The sequence below is a fragment of the Arachis duranensis genome, chromosome 1, assembly GCF_000817695.3.
Source record: "Arachis duranensis cultivar V14167 chromosome 1, aradu.V14167.gnm2.J7QH, whole genome shotgun sequence".
Classification (NCBI taxonomy): Eukaryota; Viridiplantae; Streptophyta; class Magnoliopsida; order Fabales; family Fabaceae; genus Arachis; species Arachis duranensis.
The window spans coordinates 11163972-11184143 of record NC_029772.3 but is presented as its reverse complement, the minus strand read 5'-3'; the positions used below and the strand labels follow the sequence as shown (position 1 = coordinate 11184143).

The following is a 20172-nucleotide window of genomic DNA, read 5'->3' as shown; positions in this document are numbered from 1 at the left end:
CTGAGCTTTTTTTATTTAAATATAAATAAATATATAGGAGCAGCCGGATGGGCAAGTGCACCTGATGGACCATATGCTTGGGGATATTGCTTTCTGAAGGAAGTAAACCATGCCGATTATTGTTCTAATTCCAATGAGTGGCCATGTGCTCCTGGGAAACAATATTATGGAAGAGGACCAATCCAAATCTCTTAGTAAGTTTATTTACTATATGGACCGTACCAATCTTATTATTTTTTATTTTTTATTTTTAAATTTGGACTATCAAGTTAGATATATTATTGTCAAATATACAAAAATAATATTTAATTATTAGTATTTTTTTCTACCGTATTTCTTTAGTCCGATATGCTAATTATGAACTAATTTATCGTAGATCTAAATTATATTTAAAAGATTAATTAGGCAGGTTGAGTCAAAGAAGAGTTATTTCTACGAGTACTAGGCTAGAATTTAAATGATCATACCCTACTAAATGCTGTCTCCAATCCTTTGTTTAAGATTAGTAACAACTACTATATCATTTTGTCAAATAATTGTATTTAAAAAATAAAAGAGCAAATAACTTATGGTGTTTTACGTTGTTAATGTCACATGTTATACATGATGTTGCTAATAATCTTTTAAATTAATATCCTACAGCAACTTCAATTATGGGCCAGCGGGTAGAGCTATTGGTGTAGATCTTCTCAACAATCCTGATTTAGTAGCCCAAAATGCAATAATTTCATTCAAGACTGCCATATGGTTTTGGATGACTCCACAAGGTAAAAAGCCATCAAGCCATGATGTTATCACCGGAAGATGGACACCGTCCCATGCTGACAGGGCGGCTGGCCGGGTACCTGGATACGGCGTGATCACCAACATAATCAACGGTGGAGTTGAGTGTGGACATGGGTGGGATGCTAGGGTTGAAGATCGGATTGGATTTTACAAGAGATATTGTGGCATATTTGGAGTTAGCACAGGGGATAACTTAGATTGCTATAACCAAGCATCATTTGGCAATAGTTTGTTAATTAAGCAAGTTGTATAAGTAATAAACATTATCCGATCCGTGCTTTAATTTCAGTGTTTTTTGCAATAAAACCTAGTGTTGTCCATTGGGATTAGGGGTTATCATCAAGATTTTTTAATGTTCTATGTCATCTTTTGTACGAAATAAAGAGTTGTATCTTTTGTTTTTGTATTATTTGAAGAATAAATTTTTATAGTGATTCCTGAAATTTACGTAATTATTTAATTTACTTCTCGATGCCCTCATTTACTATAATAATGATCTCCCATATCAAATTTCGAGTACCATAATAATTTTTGAGGTCCTTTTCAGTTAATTCAGTTGTCGAAGTGCTAATATAGCTATTTTTTATCACGCTGAATTGTCTTTAACAACTAGCTGACGTAAATAAATTTTAATTAAATTCAATTTATTCCCTCTCCAATTATATAACCCTAAATCATTCCCAAATATTCAGACTGTATTTGTGACTATCTTACGGTTATTTTTGTTGTTTCAATTATTTACTATCATTTTTTATATCTTGCAACTTTGATGGACAAAATCAATTGTAGTGTCAAAAAAAACTATGAACAAATATCATTCATTCATATAGTTCATATAATACATTCATTACATAGATTGACTAACAATAAATTCTATTCACACTTTACATAACATCATTACAAAGAACACTATTATTAAAAATAGAATCAAAACAACGAACCAAATGAATAATAATTTTTTTTTACTCTTAACATCATTTTGCAATTTCCCAAGTCTCCATCAAAAAAAGTTCATTTTCAGTTTACCATTCTGACTATTAGGTTTTAGTTTTTCACCTTCCTCTTGTTCAATATTCACTCACACAAATAATCCACACCACTTATCTAAAATCAACCAAAAATTAAAAAATGCTTAAAAGAGGGGAAAGAACTAACAAATCAAGATAGAGAACTAACTTTTTTGCTTATATTATAATTAGAACAACAACAACAAAAATTTGTTTGGATTCGAATCTGTCCCAGATCACCACAAAATCGGATGAAAGCCACAACCACATCATTCCGGTGTAACACCCTACCACACTGAGCTTTATGCTTAAGTCGTAAAACAGAAGTGGTGTGATATTACGACCTCTAAAATAAGATGTGTACATATAATAGCAGAAAGATTATAATATACTAGGAGCCTTAAAGAACAGATGAAATAAAAGCGCAACGCTCAAAAAACTGTTGGGTATATTAGTATGAGAAGATGACAAAATCTTATATTTGTGTAGTGGTTTCAAGGCACGATTAGATCGCTTTCTTTAGAAAGATATTTGTCCCCACACTTAGTTGCTATAAGGTTGATGACAATACTCTCTCAAGATACAATGAAACCTAAGAATTTCTTAATTAGCAATAGTAAGAAATTCTCAACTCTCTTGAACAAAGAAAATCTCTTAATAGTTGATTAACATGTACACTTAGTACTTCATACCTGAAATAATGGACAAGGATTATTTATACATATTGCACATAGCAATTATGATTAGTTACGTATACAAATGGTTGTTTCTTTTCTATTGCCAATAGATACAATGTTTTGAACATATACAATTCTTAAAGAGTTGTGTCCCTTTAGCCAATAAACACAATGTTTTGAACATACACAATCCTTAAAAGGTTGTGTCCTTTCAACCAAATGGTACTAAATGGTTAGTGACCGTTTATTAATATTAATAATAATATTAACAATAATATCAACAATATTAATAATATTAATTAATCAAATTTGTAAATACCTTTCAGTCCCCTACTATTTACAAAATTTTAATGTCATACAAGTATATGCATAAAGAATGTGTCACTAAGATTAAACATTCTTTTAGTATAAATTTTAAAGTTCTAACGAAATAATAGGTGTCTAATCGATTAAACCTATACTCCATATGCTAGTACCAAAAATCACACACATTACTTATACCCTCCAAGTTCAAGAGTTTACAATTTTAAGCACTTATATGGCATTGTGCTCATTCTGGTTTCATGAATATTTACGAGAATAAAACCTCTAAAATTCTCGATTAGAGCGGCACCACTCTTATATTCATATAGGTAGAATCTTTTGATAGATAATATTATCATTCCATTAAGAGTTTAAATTCACCCTCCTAATTTATTGTAAATAGCACTAAATCCTATACCTTAGTGCTCCAATTGCTAAATAACTTGGTATTATCCATTAAACCTTGAAACTAGTGGTCTACTAGAATCAGGTTGGGTTCCCATCACTTAGCAATAATAGGTTTTAATCCCATTTTAGCAGTAGTTTCTTTAATTTTATTCCTTGACAAATCTTTAGTCAAAGGGTTTGCTAAATTTTCTTGAGATCTTACATAAGTGATGGTAATTACACCATCATCTATTAGTTGCCTCACAAATTCATGTCTCAAACTTATATGTTTAGACTTTCCATTATAAACCTTATTATATGCTCGAGACATGGTTGATTCACTATCACAAAAGATTGAAATGGCTGTCGTCTGCTGTGGCCACAACTTTATATCATATAACAAATTTCTTAACCATTCTGCTTCTTTACCTGCGGCTGATAAAGCTACAAACTCAGCCTCCATAGTAGAATGTGTAATACATGTTTGTTTCTTTGAGGCCCAACTTATTGCTCCACCACCTATGGTGAAAATCCATCCTGAAGTGAATTTGTTGTCACTAAGATTTATAATCCAACTTGCGTCGGAATAACCTTCTAAAACTGTGGGATAATCATTATAATGTAATTCCAAGTTTATGGTTTTTTTGAGATAACCAAGAACTCTTGTTATAGCTTTCCAATGTTGGTTGCTAGGCTTTCCTGTAAACCTTGATAATTTGCACACAGCAAATGCTATATCAGGTCTAGTACAATGCATTGCATACATTAAACTTCCTATAGCACTAGCATATTCTAATTGTGTTATAGGTCTTCCCATGTTTCCTTCTAATTTAAGATTAGGATCATACGGCGTATTGGATTCTTTAATTGTGAGATGATCAAACTTTTCCAATACCTTTTTGATATAATGAGATTGACTTAAAGTAAAGCCAACTTCAATCTTATGCACCTTGATTCCTAATATTGTATCAACTTCATTTGAATCCTTCATCTTGAATTTAGAAGTTAGATACTCCTTCGCTATACGAATTCCTTCTAAATTTGTTTCGATGATTAACATATCATCAACATATAAACAAATGATTACTCCATAATCTTTAGTAAATTTTGAGTAAATACATTTATCCGCACTATTATGTGAGAAGCCATTTGATAACACCACTGAATCAAACTTCTCATGCCATTGTTTAGGCGCTTGTTTTAGCCCATACAAAGACTTAATTAATTTGCAAACTTTCTTTTCATTTTCGGGTAGCACATAGCCTTCCGGTTGCTCCATATAAATTTCTTCATTAAGATCTCCATTTAGAAAGGCCGTTTTAACATCCATTTGATGTATATAAAGCTTATGTATAGATGCTAGTGCTATAAGAGCTCTAATAGAAGTCATTCTTGCCACAGGTGTGTAGGTATCAAAATATTCTAGACCTTCTTGTTGTCTAAACTCCTTGGCCACTAACCTTGCTTTAAAGGTTTGTAATGAACCATCAGTATTATACTTTCTTCTAAATACCCACTTACATCCTATAGGCTTTGATCCTGGAGGCAAATCAACCAAGACCCAAGTATTATTAGATAATATTGAGTCCATTTCATTATTTATTACTTCTTTCCAAAAAGCAGAATCCCTTGAAACCATAGCCTCTTTGAACGTTTGAGGATCACCCTCTATGTTCATCACAATAGGAATCTTGTTTGTTACAAAATTCTTAGTTCCTTCTACAAAAAAAAGTGATAGCCTAAGAAGAAATAAAATCTGGACCCAAGTCCTTTTCTTTTCTTACTCTCAAGCTCTTCTTTGGTTCAATCAACTTTTTGTCGCTTAGACGTTTATTATTTTGATTATTTATTTCTTGTAAAATATCAGTATCATTTTGGGGATACTCTGAATTAGAAGTTGAATCATTGATAAATTTATTTTCAATAAATTCTACTTCTCTTGATTCAACAACTACATTAGACACTAAGTCTAATATTCTATATGCTTTAGAATTTTGAGCATATCTTATAAAAGTGTCTTTTATGCCTCTTGACCCCAATTTGGTTCTCTTTTGATCAGAAACTCGATAAAAGGCTAAACACCCACACTTTAAGATAATTTAAATTAAGTTTTCTTCCTTTCCAAATTTCATAAGGAGAAACATTTCTATGTCTTGATGGTATCCTATTATGGATATGACATGATGTCAATAATGTTTCACCCCACAAATTGTAAGGTAATTTTGCATTTACTAACATTGAATTTACCATATCCACAAAGGTACGGTTTTTCCTTTCTGCCAAACCATTTTGTTGCGGAGTATATAGAGCGGAAGATTCATGCACAATACCATGTAATTCACAAAAGTGATCAAATTCATTAGAAAAATATTCTCCACCTCGATCACTACGAAGAACTTTTATTTTCTTATCATGCATATTTTCTACTTCCATTTTATATTTCTTAAACATTTCAAAAGCTTCATCTTTATTTCTAAGAAAATACACATAAGTAAATCTAGAACAATCATCAATAAAGGTTATGAAATATCTTTTTCCTCCTCTAGTAATATTGCCATTTAGTTCACAAATATCACTATGAATTAATTCTAATAAATGTGTATTTTCTTTCAACCTTAGGAAAAGGTTTCTTAGTAATTTTGGATTGTATGCAAATATCACATTTCTTATTAAAATCCTTGTTACTAAGATCAATATAGTTATTCATTTGCATATATTCAATTGATTTGTAATTTAAGTGTGCTAATCTACTATGCCATAAATCACAAGAATCAACAACATACAAGGAAACATTCACTTTATTAATACTAAGTTTAAATATGCCTTCAGTACAATATCCTTTTCCTATGAATATATCATTCTTAAGCAAGATTACTTTATCGGATTTCATTACAACTTTGAATCCTTTCTTACACAAGAGACTAATAGAAACTAAATTTTTTCTCAAATCTGGAACATAAAATACATTTATTAAACTTAATTTCTTTCCAGATGTAAAATTTAATTCCACAGTTCCTTGACCACAAACTTTGGCTGAGTTGTCATTGCCCATCAAGACTTCTCTATTGTTCATTTCTTCATATGTTTTGAATTGGTTGCGATCATTGCAAACGTGAACAGTAGCCCCAGAATCTAACCACCACTCAAGTGATTTTCCTTATGTTGCTATGTTGACTTCTGTAACCATGCCAATATGCATGTTTTGTACTTTTTATGCAACCATAGCAATTAGATCCTTCTCTTCCACTAAGTTGGTCTTTGGTGCTTCCTTTTTTCAGAAGTCTACATTCTTTGATATAGTGTCCTTTCTTGTGACAATGATAACACTCTCTTTGTCTCTTCTTATCTTGCTTTGAATCTTTAGATAACTTTCTTTTCTTCTTATTGGAGTTGTTTTCACCAATATGATTCACTTTAGAACTTTGAGAAAGATACACAGCATCACGTTTTCGAGTTTCCTCCTCTATACGTATATGCCTTAGTAATTTCTCAATTGTGAAGTCCTCACCAAGATGTAAAAATTTCTTCCTATAACCATTCCAAGATGAAGGCAATTTTGAAATAATTGCTCCAACTTGTAATGATTCAGGGATCACCACTTGTAGATCACGAAGTCTACTTACAAGGATTTGTAATTCATGAATTTGATCCATGACAGGCATAGTATCATTCATAATAAATTCAAAATATTTCATCATAATAAACTTATATGTTCCTTGTCTTTCGATATTGTACTTTTCTTCCAAAGATTTCCAAATCTCCAATGGTGATTGAATTGACATGTAGAGATCATAGAGTCGGTCGGATAAAGTGTTGAGAATATGACCTCAACATGCAAAAGTATCTTCATCACATTTCTTCTTCAATTGAACGATCTTTTCTTTCTCTTTCGGTGTGACATTTTCAGTAGCATCGGCAATTGGTGTAGTCTTTGGGTCAATCACATATGCAAGATTGAGAATCGAAAGAAGGAATATCATCTTGTCCTTCCAACGGTTGAAGTTTGTTCCATCAAAGTGATCTAACATGACAAACTCTTGATTCATGACCTTGAACGTGGTGTTTTGATCTTGTGCCATCTTCAACAAATATCTCTCTAAAATTGTTGGGTATATTAGTATGAGAAGATGACAAAATCTTATATTTGTGTAGTGGTTTCAAGGCATGATTAGATCACTTTTTTAGAGAGATATTTGTCCCCACACTTAGTTGCTATAGGGTTGATGACAATACTCTCCCAGGATACAATGAAATCTAAGAATTTCTTAATTAGCAATAGTAAGAAATTTTCAACTCTCTTGAACAAAGAAAATCTCTTAATAGTTGATTAACATGTACACTTAGTACTTTATACCTGAAATAGTGGACAAGGACTTATTTATACATATTGCACATAACAATTATGATCAGTTACGTATACAAATAGTTGTGTCTTCTCTATTGCCAATAGATACAATATTTTGAACATACACAATTCTTAAAGAGTTGTGTCCCTTTAGCCAATAGACACAATGTTTTGAACATACACAATCCTTAAAAGGTTGTGTCCTTTCAACCAAATGGTACTAAACGGTTGGTGACCGTTTATTAATATTAATATTAACAATAATATCAATAATATTAACAACCTTCTCTCCCTGCTGTCGACCGTTCCCCTCTACTCTACAAGGCATGAAACTCCAAATCCCTCATTTACGGTGTGCGCAACCTACCCCTGTTCTCTGCTCCTCGTGCGCATTTGTACCGTCTTTGAGTCGCGTGGCTGCCCATACATCCTTCTCTCGCCGTCATCGATCGTTCCCCTCTCCTCCACTGTGAGCGAATCTGAGTTATCGCGGCCTCTCCCTATCACTGGTTTGTTCTTCCACATTGCTCTTTCTTTCTTGTTTTCATTATTGATTACTTACAAAATTTGAATCCTATTTTTCTCAATATTTGCATATGTCTTCTCCTCGACATCGCTAAGTCGTGTTCGGAGTTATTGGCATCACAGTATATGTTTTTTTTGTTCAAATTTTTCGCTCACTCTAAATCTTGATTCTGGTTCTGCTTTTAGGTTTTTCTACTAATTAAATTGATTGTTTTACTTATTCAATGAAGACTAGAAGAGAAAGCTCGATAGCAAATCTTTTTAGTATATTTCATTCAATGTCTAGACCAAGTTGTAAATTGCAGTATGAGAATAATTTTTACAAATATTTTTATAAATTTGTCAGAATCAGGTGATACCCTTTGAGTTTGGAAAGGGGAGCTTAGAAGACAGGTCATGAACCTTAGTTGTTATTGAGACTAGTAAGCTTACTCATGTTTTTAATGTTGATGATTTCACTAGTGCATTTAATTTGGAGTGGTTTGGGGCTAACAAGATAGAATCTATTGGTGTTGATGTTGTTGGTGTGCTAACATTGGCAAATGTTTGTAAGGACCATATTGGTGTGCTAACATTGGTATCGATTATTGTTACTACCAACTACCTCATCATCGTAATCATAACCATTAATCTTCCCACACTACAACAGACACTACACTCACTGAAGAGTGAGGAAGCTACACACTCTTGTGATTTGATTAATTAGGGATTGGATTTCAGAGAGAGAGAAAAGCTAAGCCAATGCCTTATTCTTCAATAATCACTCCTCAACATGACAATGATGATGATGCTTCCTCCTATTTCAAGCTGAACGAGACAACCTTCTTGGCCTCACACATGCCTAAGAAGGAGATTGCCGTCAATTGATTCCTCCAAGATCACCCTAACTACAATGGCTGTGGTGTTCTCATCGCCATCTTTGGTATTCTCTTCCTCCGCGTTGACCTTATTCTCATTCTCACTTTCTTCAACTTTTTCTGTTTAATTTTATTTTTAGTTCCTTTTTGTTCATTTCCAAATTAATTAAGTGTATAGCACTTTGTTTTACTCCACTACTACTAAGAGTTATTGAGCTTGCATGAGTAGTTAGTTGTTAATGGTAGATAGTGTTAATGATGTAGTAGTTAGCTGTGTTTGCAGCATTTGTTGAGCTATGCTATAAATGAAAGTTGAATACAGCATTGATATTGAAATAAATAAGGAGAAATAGAGTATTTTATTTCATTTAGTGCTTTTAAAAAAGGAATATTTCACTTCTTATTAGTATTTCAAATTACTAAAACTCGATATTGTTGTTGTGTTGCGTTGTGTCAATAACTCAATATACACATATATGTGATGAATGTATCATATACTTGCTTTTCGTGTTGTCTACTTCATGAGCCATGCTACAATGCACTACTAAACTTGCATTACTATTGATCTTCTTCTTTTTCCTGTTGTCTTCATGATCAGATTCATGCATCCTATTTCCTTATATTAAATGATGAATTTTCATACTAGTAATAATGTAAAGTTGTTTTGGTGGCAATCTAGTTTTCAGCTATTGGATCTATGGGATCTAGTTTTCCAGTTTTAAAATGCATTTTGGTGTGCATATTATGGTGTACTTGTATGTTCTGGGGTTATTTGTTATAGTTTCACATGATAGTGCAAGTTTGTTCAATTATTCGATCTACATGTTTACAGATTTTGGCATAGATCCGGCCGCTGCTGGATTGCAGGTTACCTCAAATGAGAAACCCAAAATTCTTGATGTCATTGATTGGTAGAAAGAAAACCTTTTGTTTTTGTTGTTGTTGTTGTTGTTGTTGTTGTTGTTGTTGTTGTTGTTGTTGTTTCTTAGCTGATAACTTTTGAGTTTATATTAGTTTTTAAAATAAAAGTATGTTGCTTTTTTGTATCTTCAGTTCTAGTAGTGGAGATGTTGATACCTCAAAAGTGGTGAAGGCTGATGCTGATGGTTGTATTTGCGGTGCATCAGGTTAGTGGTTTGGAATATTAAATACCTTTATATACAAGTTATGATGGTCTGACATTCTTCAACTAGTGAGGCTATATACCATTTTTATAGCCTTTATATGCAAGTTATGATGGTCTGACATTCTTCAAATAATGAGGCTGTATACAATTTTAATTTTTTATCACAAGATATCAATTTAAAACTTATTAACAATGCTCTTATTCATATTTTCGGAACACATTTGTTCTATTTTGTTTTAATATTAAAGATCAGAAAATACTCTTTCACATAGTTTTGGTGATTCTTTATTCTTTGTTATAACAAGAAGCCCTTTAAGTTTTCCTCCTCCAAATTCTCTGCGTTCTTTCTTTCTTCATTCTATTTTCCCTCTTTGTAACTTTGTGTGCTTTCATGTAATTGTCTTTTTCCTTTTTTTTTTGCACAACTTTTTTCTTGTTAGTCAATGAACTTAAACTGTTCAATTATTAAACTATTGTCTGAGGTTAGAATTCCATAAAAAAATGTTGAACAGGGGCATCTTTGATCATCAATACTTCATGAAAAAATCCTTCTGGTGAATGGCATATTGGTTACAAATTTGTTTATGAGATTTTTACAGAAGAAGTGACTTCTCGTTTGAAGGTAGAATCACAATCTTGAAAAATATTGAGTCTTACTTTTGGTTTCTTAACCTTGGTAAATGGATCTAATTTCCCTTTTCTTCTTATGAAATGTTCACTGGCAGAAAGAAAGAAAGAAAAAGTGGGACGAGAAAAACCAGGAGGAAATTGCTAAGGCTATAAAACAGCTTCAAGATTTTGATCAGGTTAATCCTCTTACACATGTTAGAATGGTGGAATCTGAATTTGATATGATCTACTCATACCCATCATTGGGTTTAGTAGGTATCACATTGGAGTTTAATTTTGTGCCAACATTTTTGTTCCCAGGTACATTTCTGTTTTTTATTGTTAACTAAAAGATTTTACTTTGAATGCCTAATCTATACTTCATTAGCTTTTGCCCTCAATTTTCAAGCAATTGAGAAAGTACAGCTTAATATACATGATAATTTTGTTAACTTGTGTTATGGATAAACTTATTAGTAACCTCTTTTAGAAAAGCAAAGAGATGGAGCTTATTAGATTTGGATATAACTAAGCCGAAATCACCCAAACTGAAAGACAGACAAGTAATCAAGTACGTATGCTTGAAATGTGTCTTGTTTTCTGCTATATATCTATGTATGTTAGTTCATGGTTAAGATAGATATATAAAAAGGTGAAATAGTAGTAGTAGTAGCTTTGTCTCCGTGCCCAAGGAATGTTTAGCTTACTTCACGTGGAGAAGAAAGCCACTGAAGCCATCACCATTATCCTAACCTATATACATACATCAGATGTGAAATTCTTTTTCTTTCTAATATATCTTTCTTTTCTATCACTAGCTATATAGATAATAGCTTTTATATACCTGCTGACTCTCTCTCTTCTTCCAAGTCCTTTCACCTTTATTTACTTGTTTAGCTTTTTAACCTGTTTTTTAGGCTCTTCTGCATTGTGAAACTATAGTGATTTGAAGGGAACCTGCTTACATACATTCAACTGCGAAAGAAAAAAGGCATCATTTTCATCAATCTGAATGAAAAGAGAGGGAAAAAGAAAAGAAAATGCCCATGTTCTGCTATGAATTCTTCATTCCCTTAATCTAAATGTAATTATTCAGTTTTTAAATAAGCCCATGTATGAAATTGCGGTAGTTAACCGTCTCATTTTTTTTTAAAAAAAAACTTACATAGATTTGCGGCGGTTTTAAAACGCGCAATTTTTTTTTAAAATCCACTACCCAAATAGCGGCGATTTTGATACCGCTGCAAAATCAATTATCTGATTTGCTGCGGTTGTGCCAGCGTTTCAGTAAAACCGCCGCAAAATCAAATCTCCACTCCCTAACTTGCAACGTTTGCGCGTATACTGTTTTGCGGCGGTTAAAAATCGCCGCAAATCCCTATAAAAACCGCCGCTATTCGGCGTGTCTCTTGTAGTGATCATTCACTAACATTATACAATCTCACATTTCAACAACTCTATCATGCTCTCATTCAATATGTATGTAAACATATAATCACCAACTCAACCATATTCCATACTAACATCAATATAACAACAATCTCCATCACACAACCAAATCACATCACAAATATCAAGGATACTAAGCATTGTATATTTTCATGCGTTCCAGCTTATCTTATGGTCATCTAACCTAAGTTTTCATAGAACATTATATATTAAATACACGAAACCTAAAACATACCTTGTCCGGTTTCCTCATAGTGATCAAGACAACTTATTAAAACAAACACAGCCCCAAAAACTCCAACAAAACACTAGCATTCAGCTTCTTCCAAGTTTCAATATCCACAATTTCAAACTCCAATTATTTATTCACAACCTAATACACATTCATAACACATATATACCTAATTTAATACCCAAGGCATAAATTCAATAAATTAAATAGGATTTATGGTATCTTCACCTTACCCAAGCTTCATATAAGCAAGAGTGAACATTTTTCTCAAACTAATTGGATCCTAAAACATCAAAAAGCAAAGAAATTCAATACCTCCACATAATTTTCAAAAATTGGAGGAAGGAGCGGCTGAGAAAAATAAAGTGAGTTACCTATAAAATTGTTCCGGTAGAAACGTAGAGCTCAACGCGGTGGTCACATGGCCACAAACGATGTGGCGATCGAAACTCGGATTGAAAAGTTACGGCATTTTGAAATTACCGTAAGGGTTTCGTACCCTTCTCCTCCATGGCTGCATTGAACGCTGTTTCTGTTGCATTTGGAGGAGAAAATGAGCTTTGGCTCATTTAAAGGTTGGTCCGGTTGGGCTCACGGGTCCGGTTTGAACTTGATTCGATCGGTTTGGCCTGTTCGATCCAATCGATTTGGCCCGTTTGGTCTAATTTTGGGTTGAATTTTTCGAAATTAGTGTCAAAATTCTTGTTTTAATGAGTTCTATCCTAATTTAATATAATATTCATATTTCTAATTTTCTTTATTAAAAATTAATTTATTAACTAATTATTTACTAATTTAACGGGATTTACATCCGTCACTCGCGCTGACCTCCCATGAATTTGCCCATTACTCATTAAAACTGACCGGATAAAACTACCCGTAATAGTACTTCCACTTCCCATCATAGTTTTTCAACATCAACTTACTACAGATGATCAAAGTGCTTCAATAACAATAAGAAGAAGAAAAAAACGAAGAGGAAGAAAAAAAATACAATTTGAAACATTTGGAAATGATCTAAGATTATATAATTGGAAAAGAACTAAATTAAAACAATTTAACGTGATAAAAGATAGCTACATCAGTATTCTGACAACTAAGTTTACACCGAAAAAAATTTTAAAATTTTTTATGGTGATTGAAATTCGATTTAGAGAACTAATATAATGAAATTAAAATTTTAAAGACCGAATTAAATAATTACATGAATCTCGTAACACTAAAAATTTATACATTATTTGAGAGACAAATGCATATGTTATTTGATTACTAAAAAAAAAAAAGTTACACGTTTTTTGTAATAAATTTTATTTAATAAAAAATAAGATTTATTCATTAAAAATGATGAATAAAATCGTTGATATACAAAAGTAGAAATATATATAAACAACATTTAACATCTTGAATTTTATCAAACCGTAGAGCTCATGCAATCGTCGAGAAAAGTCCCAATCTTTTGTCAAGGTCTTCCACTCACATGTTTTTCTAAATTTTAAAGTATGGTAATAAGGCACTTCTTTTTTTTAAAAAAAAAAAATCTTGTCAAGCATACTCTTTTTTTCTTAGTCAATCATCAATCATGAGGGTACGACTTCATGTTGTATAAGCTAGCTAGGCATGCTCAATTGGAGATTTTATCTTAGCTTCTAGAGGCTAAAATTGTCAGAAATTATATATATTTTTAGAAAAAGTATAGGTAATTAACAATATTTTTGAACAATGTGTGAATAATATGAATTAATAAGATTAAAAGAGTAAATTAATTTTAAATTTAATTAATAGCATTAAATTAGAGTGTAATATATTTTTATTTAATTGGTGATTGTTCATATTATTCAAGATGATTATTGTTTATCTAACCCTCTCCATATTTTTATTGGGTTGATTAAATAATAGGATTTCACATCATATATTATATTGAGTATTCACTTCTTGTACGGTTTTAGATTTACACACGCTATTGCAACAATAAGTCAATAAGGCAACAGCAATACTAAAACATATGGCATGACCAAGAAATAAAAAATAAATAAAAGAGAAGCAATGTATTTATCTATCTATCTATCTATCCCGATCTATATATATAAATTAGAAAATGGTCGTTGATTACTTCAACAATTTTGAATGTGTCATTTTTTTAGTAAAATTTAGTCATTTTTGGTTACGTAGAAAATAAGGAATTGAGAGCTACAGAACTTTACTTTCAAGTTTCAACCCTAAGAAAATTCAAAGACTCTGAGTTTCCACTTCCACCCTTAAAAACACGGCAAAAGAAACTAGTTACTTTTCCAAATGTGTAACGGATAAATTCGGATAACAATAAAAAAAAAACATTTTAACAATTCTCTAGCATGAATTTTGATTGTATGGATTTTAGATTTTGAAGTAATAATTTTAAATGTGTAATTTTTTTTCTTAGCTGATTGATATGATATATACTAATAAAAAGATATTTGATATATACACTAAAAATCAGTTAGCAAATAAAAATTATATATTTATACGATTTATATATTTTTAATTAAATAATTAAACATTTTATAATAAAATAATTAACTTAGTCATAGACGAATAATATTTTCAATAGTATGATAAAAGATTGAGATATCAAAAATATATTTTTATATAAAAAATAAAGATTGAGATAGTTTCTAGTTTGTACCCGCAAAGTATGGCACGATTGGCTCAGCACTCATTTGTCTTAACATATAGAATAAGCATCCATCCAAAAGATTGTGTTTATCCTTTGTTGATATGATCATATCTCATGCATCTTTATCAATTAATTATTTGGCTTTTACTTCTTCAACGCAAAATGGACTATACTCCCTCCGGCATATATAATAATTATCAAATAATAAAGATTTTGATATTGACATACAACTTTTTTTTCTTGTTTTTTTTTTTAATTTTTATTTATATTATGTTATTCTTTGTTTTAAAAAAAATAAAAATTAAATAATTTTCAATTTTTTTCATAAAAATTTTGATACTATGTCATAATATTCTCTCATTTTATTCACGATTCTTTTTCTCTAGCAAAAGAAATGTTACTTATATATCTATTTTTTCCTTTGATATTTAGACAAATAATGTTGAAGAGAATTATTAAGAGGTTATATCATTTCTCAATTGAAATATATGCATGTTATTTTCTTTTCCTGGGATTAAACATGTCCCACACCCTTAGCTTGTTCCGTTGCCTGAATAGACCGCAAATATATCAATGAGTAAAGTATTATTTTTGTCCCCAATGTTTGGGTAAGTCTTATTTGTGTCCCTAACATTTAAATCGTTCTATTTATATCCAACATTTATAAAAGTGATTCAATGTTATCCTACTATCAATTATACTAACAAATCAAATTATATTTTTCAATTATTCTCACTTAGATGCATTCATTCTCAATTAGGTCTCACTTGGATGTGCTCGATTTTAATATTATACCCACTATTTGTGTTTAGATTCAATTATGTCCCTAGAAAAGTGAATTATGTAAATGTTGTAGGAATTAGTTTCAACTTTTGATGAGCTATTTTTCAGAGTGGATCATCGATTCTATCCCAGACATTTGTATTCTAACTTCAAGAAGAGATTTTTAAAACTCAAACTAAAGCGTTCATGATGTGTAATTGACGGCAGGATAACATTGAATCACTTTTACAAACGTTAGGGATACAAATAAGATTTACCCCAAACGTTGAGGACAAAAACGATACTTTACTCTATATCAATTTATCCAAGTCAATAGTTACTTATTATCAACAGATAAAGTATTAATTAAACTCTTTAATATTATTTTTGGTGAAATATATATGTCGGATTAATATTACTAGACCCATTATTATTATTATTATTATTATTATTATTATTATCAAGAATTTGATCGGTTTAAGTCTATTTATAGAAGTTTTAATTAAAGGAGACATTAGTCCTTTAACGCCTTATGCCACTTTAACCAAACAACTGAATGTTAATAATCCATGATCAATGATGAATTATTATATATAAATATACACAAAAATAGATACTAACTGATTTTTGTAAATAATTATTATACAATAATCTATATAATAATAGAAGCAGCCAAATTTGAAAATAAATATACACATCATTTTCAAAACTCACCTATAAATACATTACATTATCCCACATGAAACCAACACATCACACACATCAAAATCTTCCACACCAACCCACTCACAAAAATGAGTAACACAAAAATTCCTGATTATCTTATGCTAACCCTAATATCATCATTAGCATTCACATTGCTAATTGGAACCACCATAGCTGAACAATGTGGAAAACAAGCAAATGGAGCATTGTGCCCTAACAACCTATGTTGTAGCAAATTTGGTTATTGTGGTAACACAAATGACTATTGTGGTGACGGTTGCCAAAGCCAATGCAAAGGTTCAACACCAAAAACACCACCTAGTTCCGGCGGTGGTTCCGGTGGTGGTGATGTTGGTAGGATCATAACTTCTTCTATCTTTGATCAAATGCTTAAGTACCGGAACGATCCGCGGTGTAAGGGAAACGGATTCTATTCCTATAATGCTTTCATCGCCGCCGCTCGCTCTTTCAGCGGCTTTGGTACCACCGGTGATGATGCCACCAAGAAGAAGGAGCTCGCTGCTTTTTTGGCTCAAACTTCCCATGAAACCACAGGTTATATTGTTCTTTCAAACTCTATTATTTTTATATAACCGTTTAAATTTTTAGGATAAATTATTCTGTAATATCATATCATAATTTTTATAAATAAAACTTTTAAAAAGGTTTTTAAGTATACTGATATAGTGGTGTTTTAGTAATTTTAAATTTTAATAATTGATTTTAATTATATATATATTATATATTTTTTATAATTAAAATCAACAATTAAAAATTATTAAAATACTGATATATTAGTACACTTAAAAATTTTCCAATTATATTTGATTTTATATTTCTGCTCCATGGTTATTGTTAGTATGAGAGTTCTGAGTCTGTAGGAGCTTTTGGATTTGGAATAGTGGTAAAAATTGTGACACTGGATGGAACCTATTTTCATCTTTTATAATAATAAATACTAAAAGAAATTAAATACTTTAATTTTAGTACTTTGCTTGAGTAATTTAATTTGAAACTTGTTTCTTTTAACTAAGGTCTATAAAATTAGATTTTATGAATTTAAAGAGAATTTTAGTTATAATATATATCTTAATTGTTGCTTAATTAAAAAAAACATGTTATATAATACATATGAAATAATAATGTTCCTTTGGAATTGAAATCTTTAAGATTAGATTTACATGGAGATGATGATAATAAGACACTTATTTCAATTTCAATTCTGCACATACATCAACTTCATTGCAAGAAGTCACAATCTTTTAAAAGCATATATAGAACTACATGAATTGATTGGTATCGGTAGCTAGGTGACATTAATTTAATTACTAACAAACATTTAACATAAATGAAATGAAATTAATGTATTGACTTTTNAATACCCAGGCAGATTATTGTACCCCTTCCCAACAATGGCCATGTGCTTCTGGCAAAAAATACTATGGCAGAGGACCAATTCAACTTACTCAGTAAGTACATATATATAAAACGGTAAAAATTTAAGAAAACTTTCGATATTTTAGTAATTTTTAACTATCGATCTTAATTATAAAACATATATAATATATAATTAAGATCAATAACTAAAAATTATTAAAATATCAATATATCAATATATTAAAAATTTTTCAAAATTTTATATGCAGATGTATGTTTCTATATGAAACTTATTATAGCTAAAAAAAATATAATTAAATAATTTGTATATAATTTCTGACCTTTTATATATCATTGAACAATGTATCAATATATTGTTCAATGATATCTACCCATATAATTATTAATTTCACCTATACCTAAATAATTCTCCAATTTTATTTAAGCACATTATATTGGATTAGAAAATAATTTAAAACATGTTAATATATATAAAATGAATTTAAATAATTAAACGTATACATAAATTTTATTATTAGTGAAAAATGAATGAATTAATAATATTACATAAAATTTAAACTAAGAAATTATTGTTATTATCATTTCATATGAGTTTTAATTTCGTCTATACAAATTAAAATTCAATGCCTTATAGAGTAGCTAGTGATCCAATAATGATCTGAGGTGTTCATTTGTCTAAGAATTACATAACATACTATATCATTTTTATCAAATTGTGAATCCATCAAATAATAATTCTTTTCATCAAATTTTGGTCTTGCCCTACATACATTACCCTTATATTTATGATGACGATATTTAATTAATATTTTTTTTTCAGCAACTATAATTATGGGCCAGCTGGTAAGGCTATAGGACAAGATCTTCTAAACAACCCTGATTTAGTGGCTAGAGATGCAACTATTTCATTCAAGACAGCCATATGGTTTTGGATGACAGCACAAGGAAACAAGCCATCAAGCCATGATGTCATCACCGGAAGATGGACACCATCGGCGGCGGACAAGGCGGCCCGCCGAGTCCCCGGATTTGGAGTGATCACTAACATTATCAATGGTGGACTTGAATGTGGGCACGGATCGGATTCCCGGGTCCAAGATCGGATCGGGTTTTATAAAAGGTATTGCCAAATGTTGGGAGTTAGTCCTGGAGATAACTTGGATTGCAACAATCAAAAGCCTTTTGCTTAGGGCAAATTGCTATTATTGAATGTTTTGTAATGGGTAAAAATTCAGATGCAGTTAAATTCATGTGAAGTTGATAGTTGAGAGTAGTCAAATTATTTAGTAACTTTCAACTATTAATTTCACGTAAACTTAACTGTACTTAAATTTTTACCTTTGTAATAATAAGAGAACATGTTGTAATAATAAGGGTTTATAGTGATACCCACAGGTAATAGCAAATTACTTTGCTACTATTACCTAAAGTAAATAATACAACTAAGAATAAATTTTCAGTATCTAAAGTCTAAACTGAGAAAAATTTATGGATATCCTAATTGCCTAAATAAATTGTTGATCGATTTCATTAGTTTGATTAGTCCATTCTTAACACTCTTACATAAAATCCTTTTTATATACGAGAATTTATATTTTAATCACTACTATCAAAATAAAAAGTAACAAAAGGAAAGAAAAAAATACAATTATTTAATTAAATACGTGTATAAATTATTTTTAGAGGAGTGTTACGGGACCAGCAGATTTTGTAAGTTATAACCATCAATAATGTATTTAATAGTGTGAGATTCCATCTAATAGTGGAGAATAAATTATTTTTATTTTACTGGCTAAATACTGATCAAATTTTAACAAATTTACTGCCCCTAGACTTTTCCTTATTTTTATACACAATTGGATGCGGCACCTCTTGGAACAAAGCTGGAATGCCATGCCTAACACGAAATGTACCTACATGTGCTTTGGTCTCTTTTTTCTTTTTTGTTGAATTATTATAAAATATTACTAGGTCAATTAATTGCAAGCAATAAATATTCAGAACGTATTCACAAGAATGTATCTACAAATATGTAGATGCAGGCAATGTTAGGGTGGTGGTTGATTTTTAGTGTATATATAATATTTTTGTTAATTATATATATATTTAGGTAATAAAACCAATTTATGATTTAGTAAACTCTGCCATTAAGAATTTGACTGATCTAGTTCATCAATTTATGATTTTCAAATAAAGGGAGCATTATTACCTCATTAGCCTCCCAACAAAAAATTATCTATTTTTAGAATCAAATTCAAAATACTTTATTAATGGACTAAATATATGTGTTACTTTAACTAGTATCGTACACACATGCATTAACTAATTAACGATTATAATAAAGAGTGATG

The 20172-nt window shown here is 30.6% G+C and overlaps 1 protein-coding gene and 1 pseudogene across 1 annotated transcript in view; both read left to right on the top strand.

Annotated features, from left to right (window-relative positions):
- LOC127747576 (endochitinase 2-like) overlaps window positions 1-1039 on the top strand; it is a 2195-nt gene extending 1156 nt beyond the window's left edge. Inside the window, exons 2-3 of the mRNA XM_052261620.1 lie at window positions 38-194; window positions 643-1039. Of these exons, the coding sequence (XP_052117580.1) occupies window positions 38-194; window positions 643-1039 (554 nt within the window). The remainder of the gene's footprint in view (window positions 1-37; window positions 195-642) is intronic.
- A 15428-nt stretch (window positions 1040-16467) lies between these two features.
- LOC127745770 (endochitinase-like) lies at window positions 16468-19283 on the top strand (annotated as a pseudogene).
- The last annotated feature ends 889 nt before the right edge of the window (window positions 19284-20172 follow it).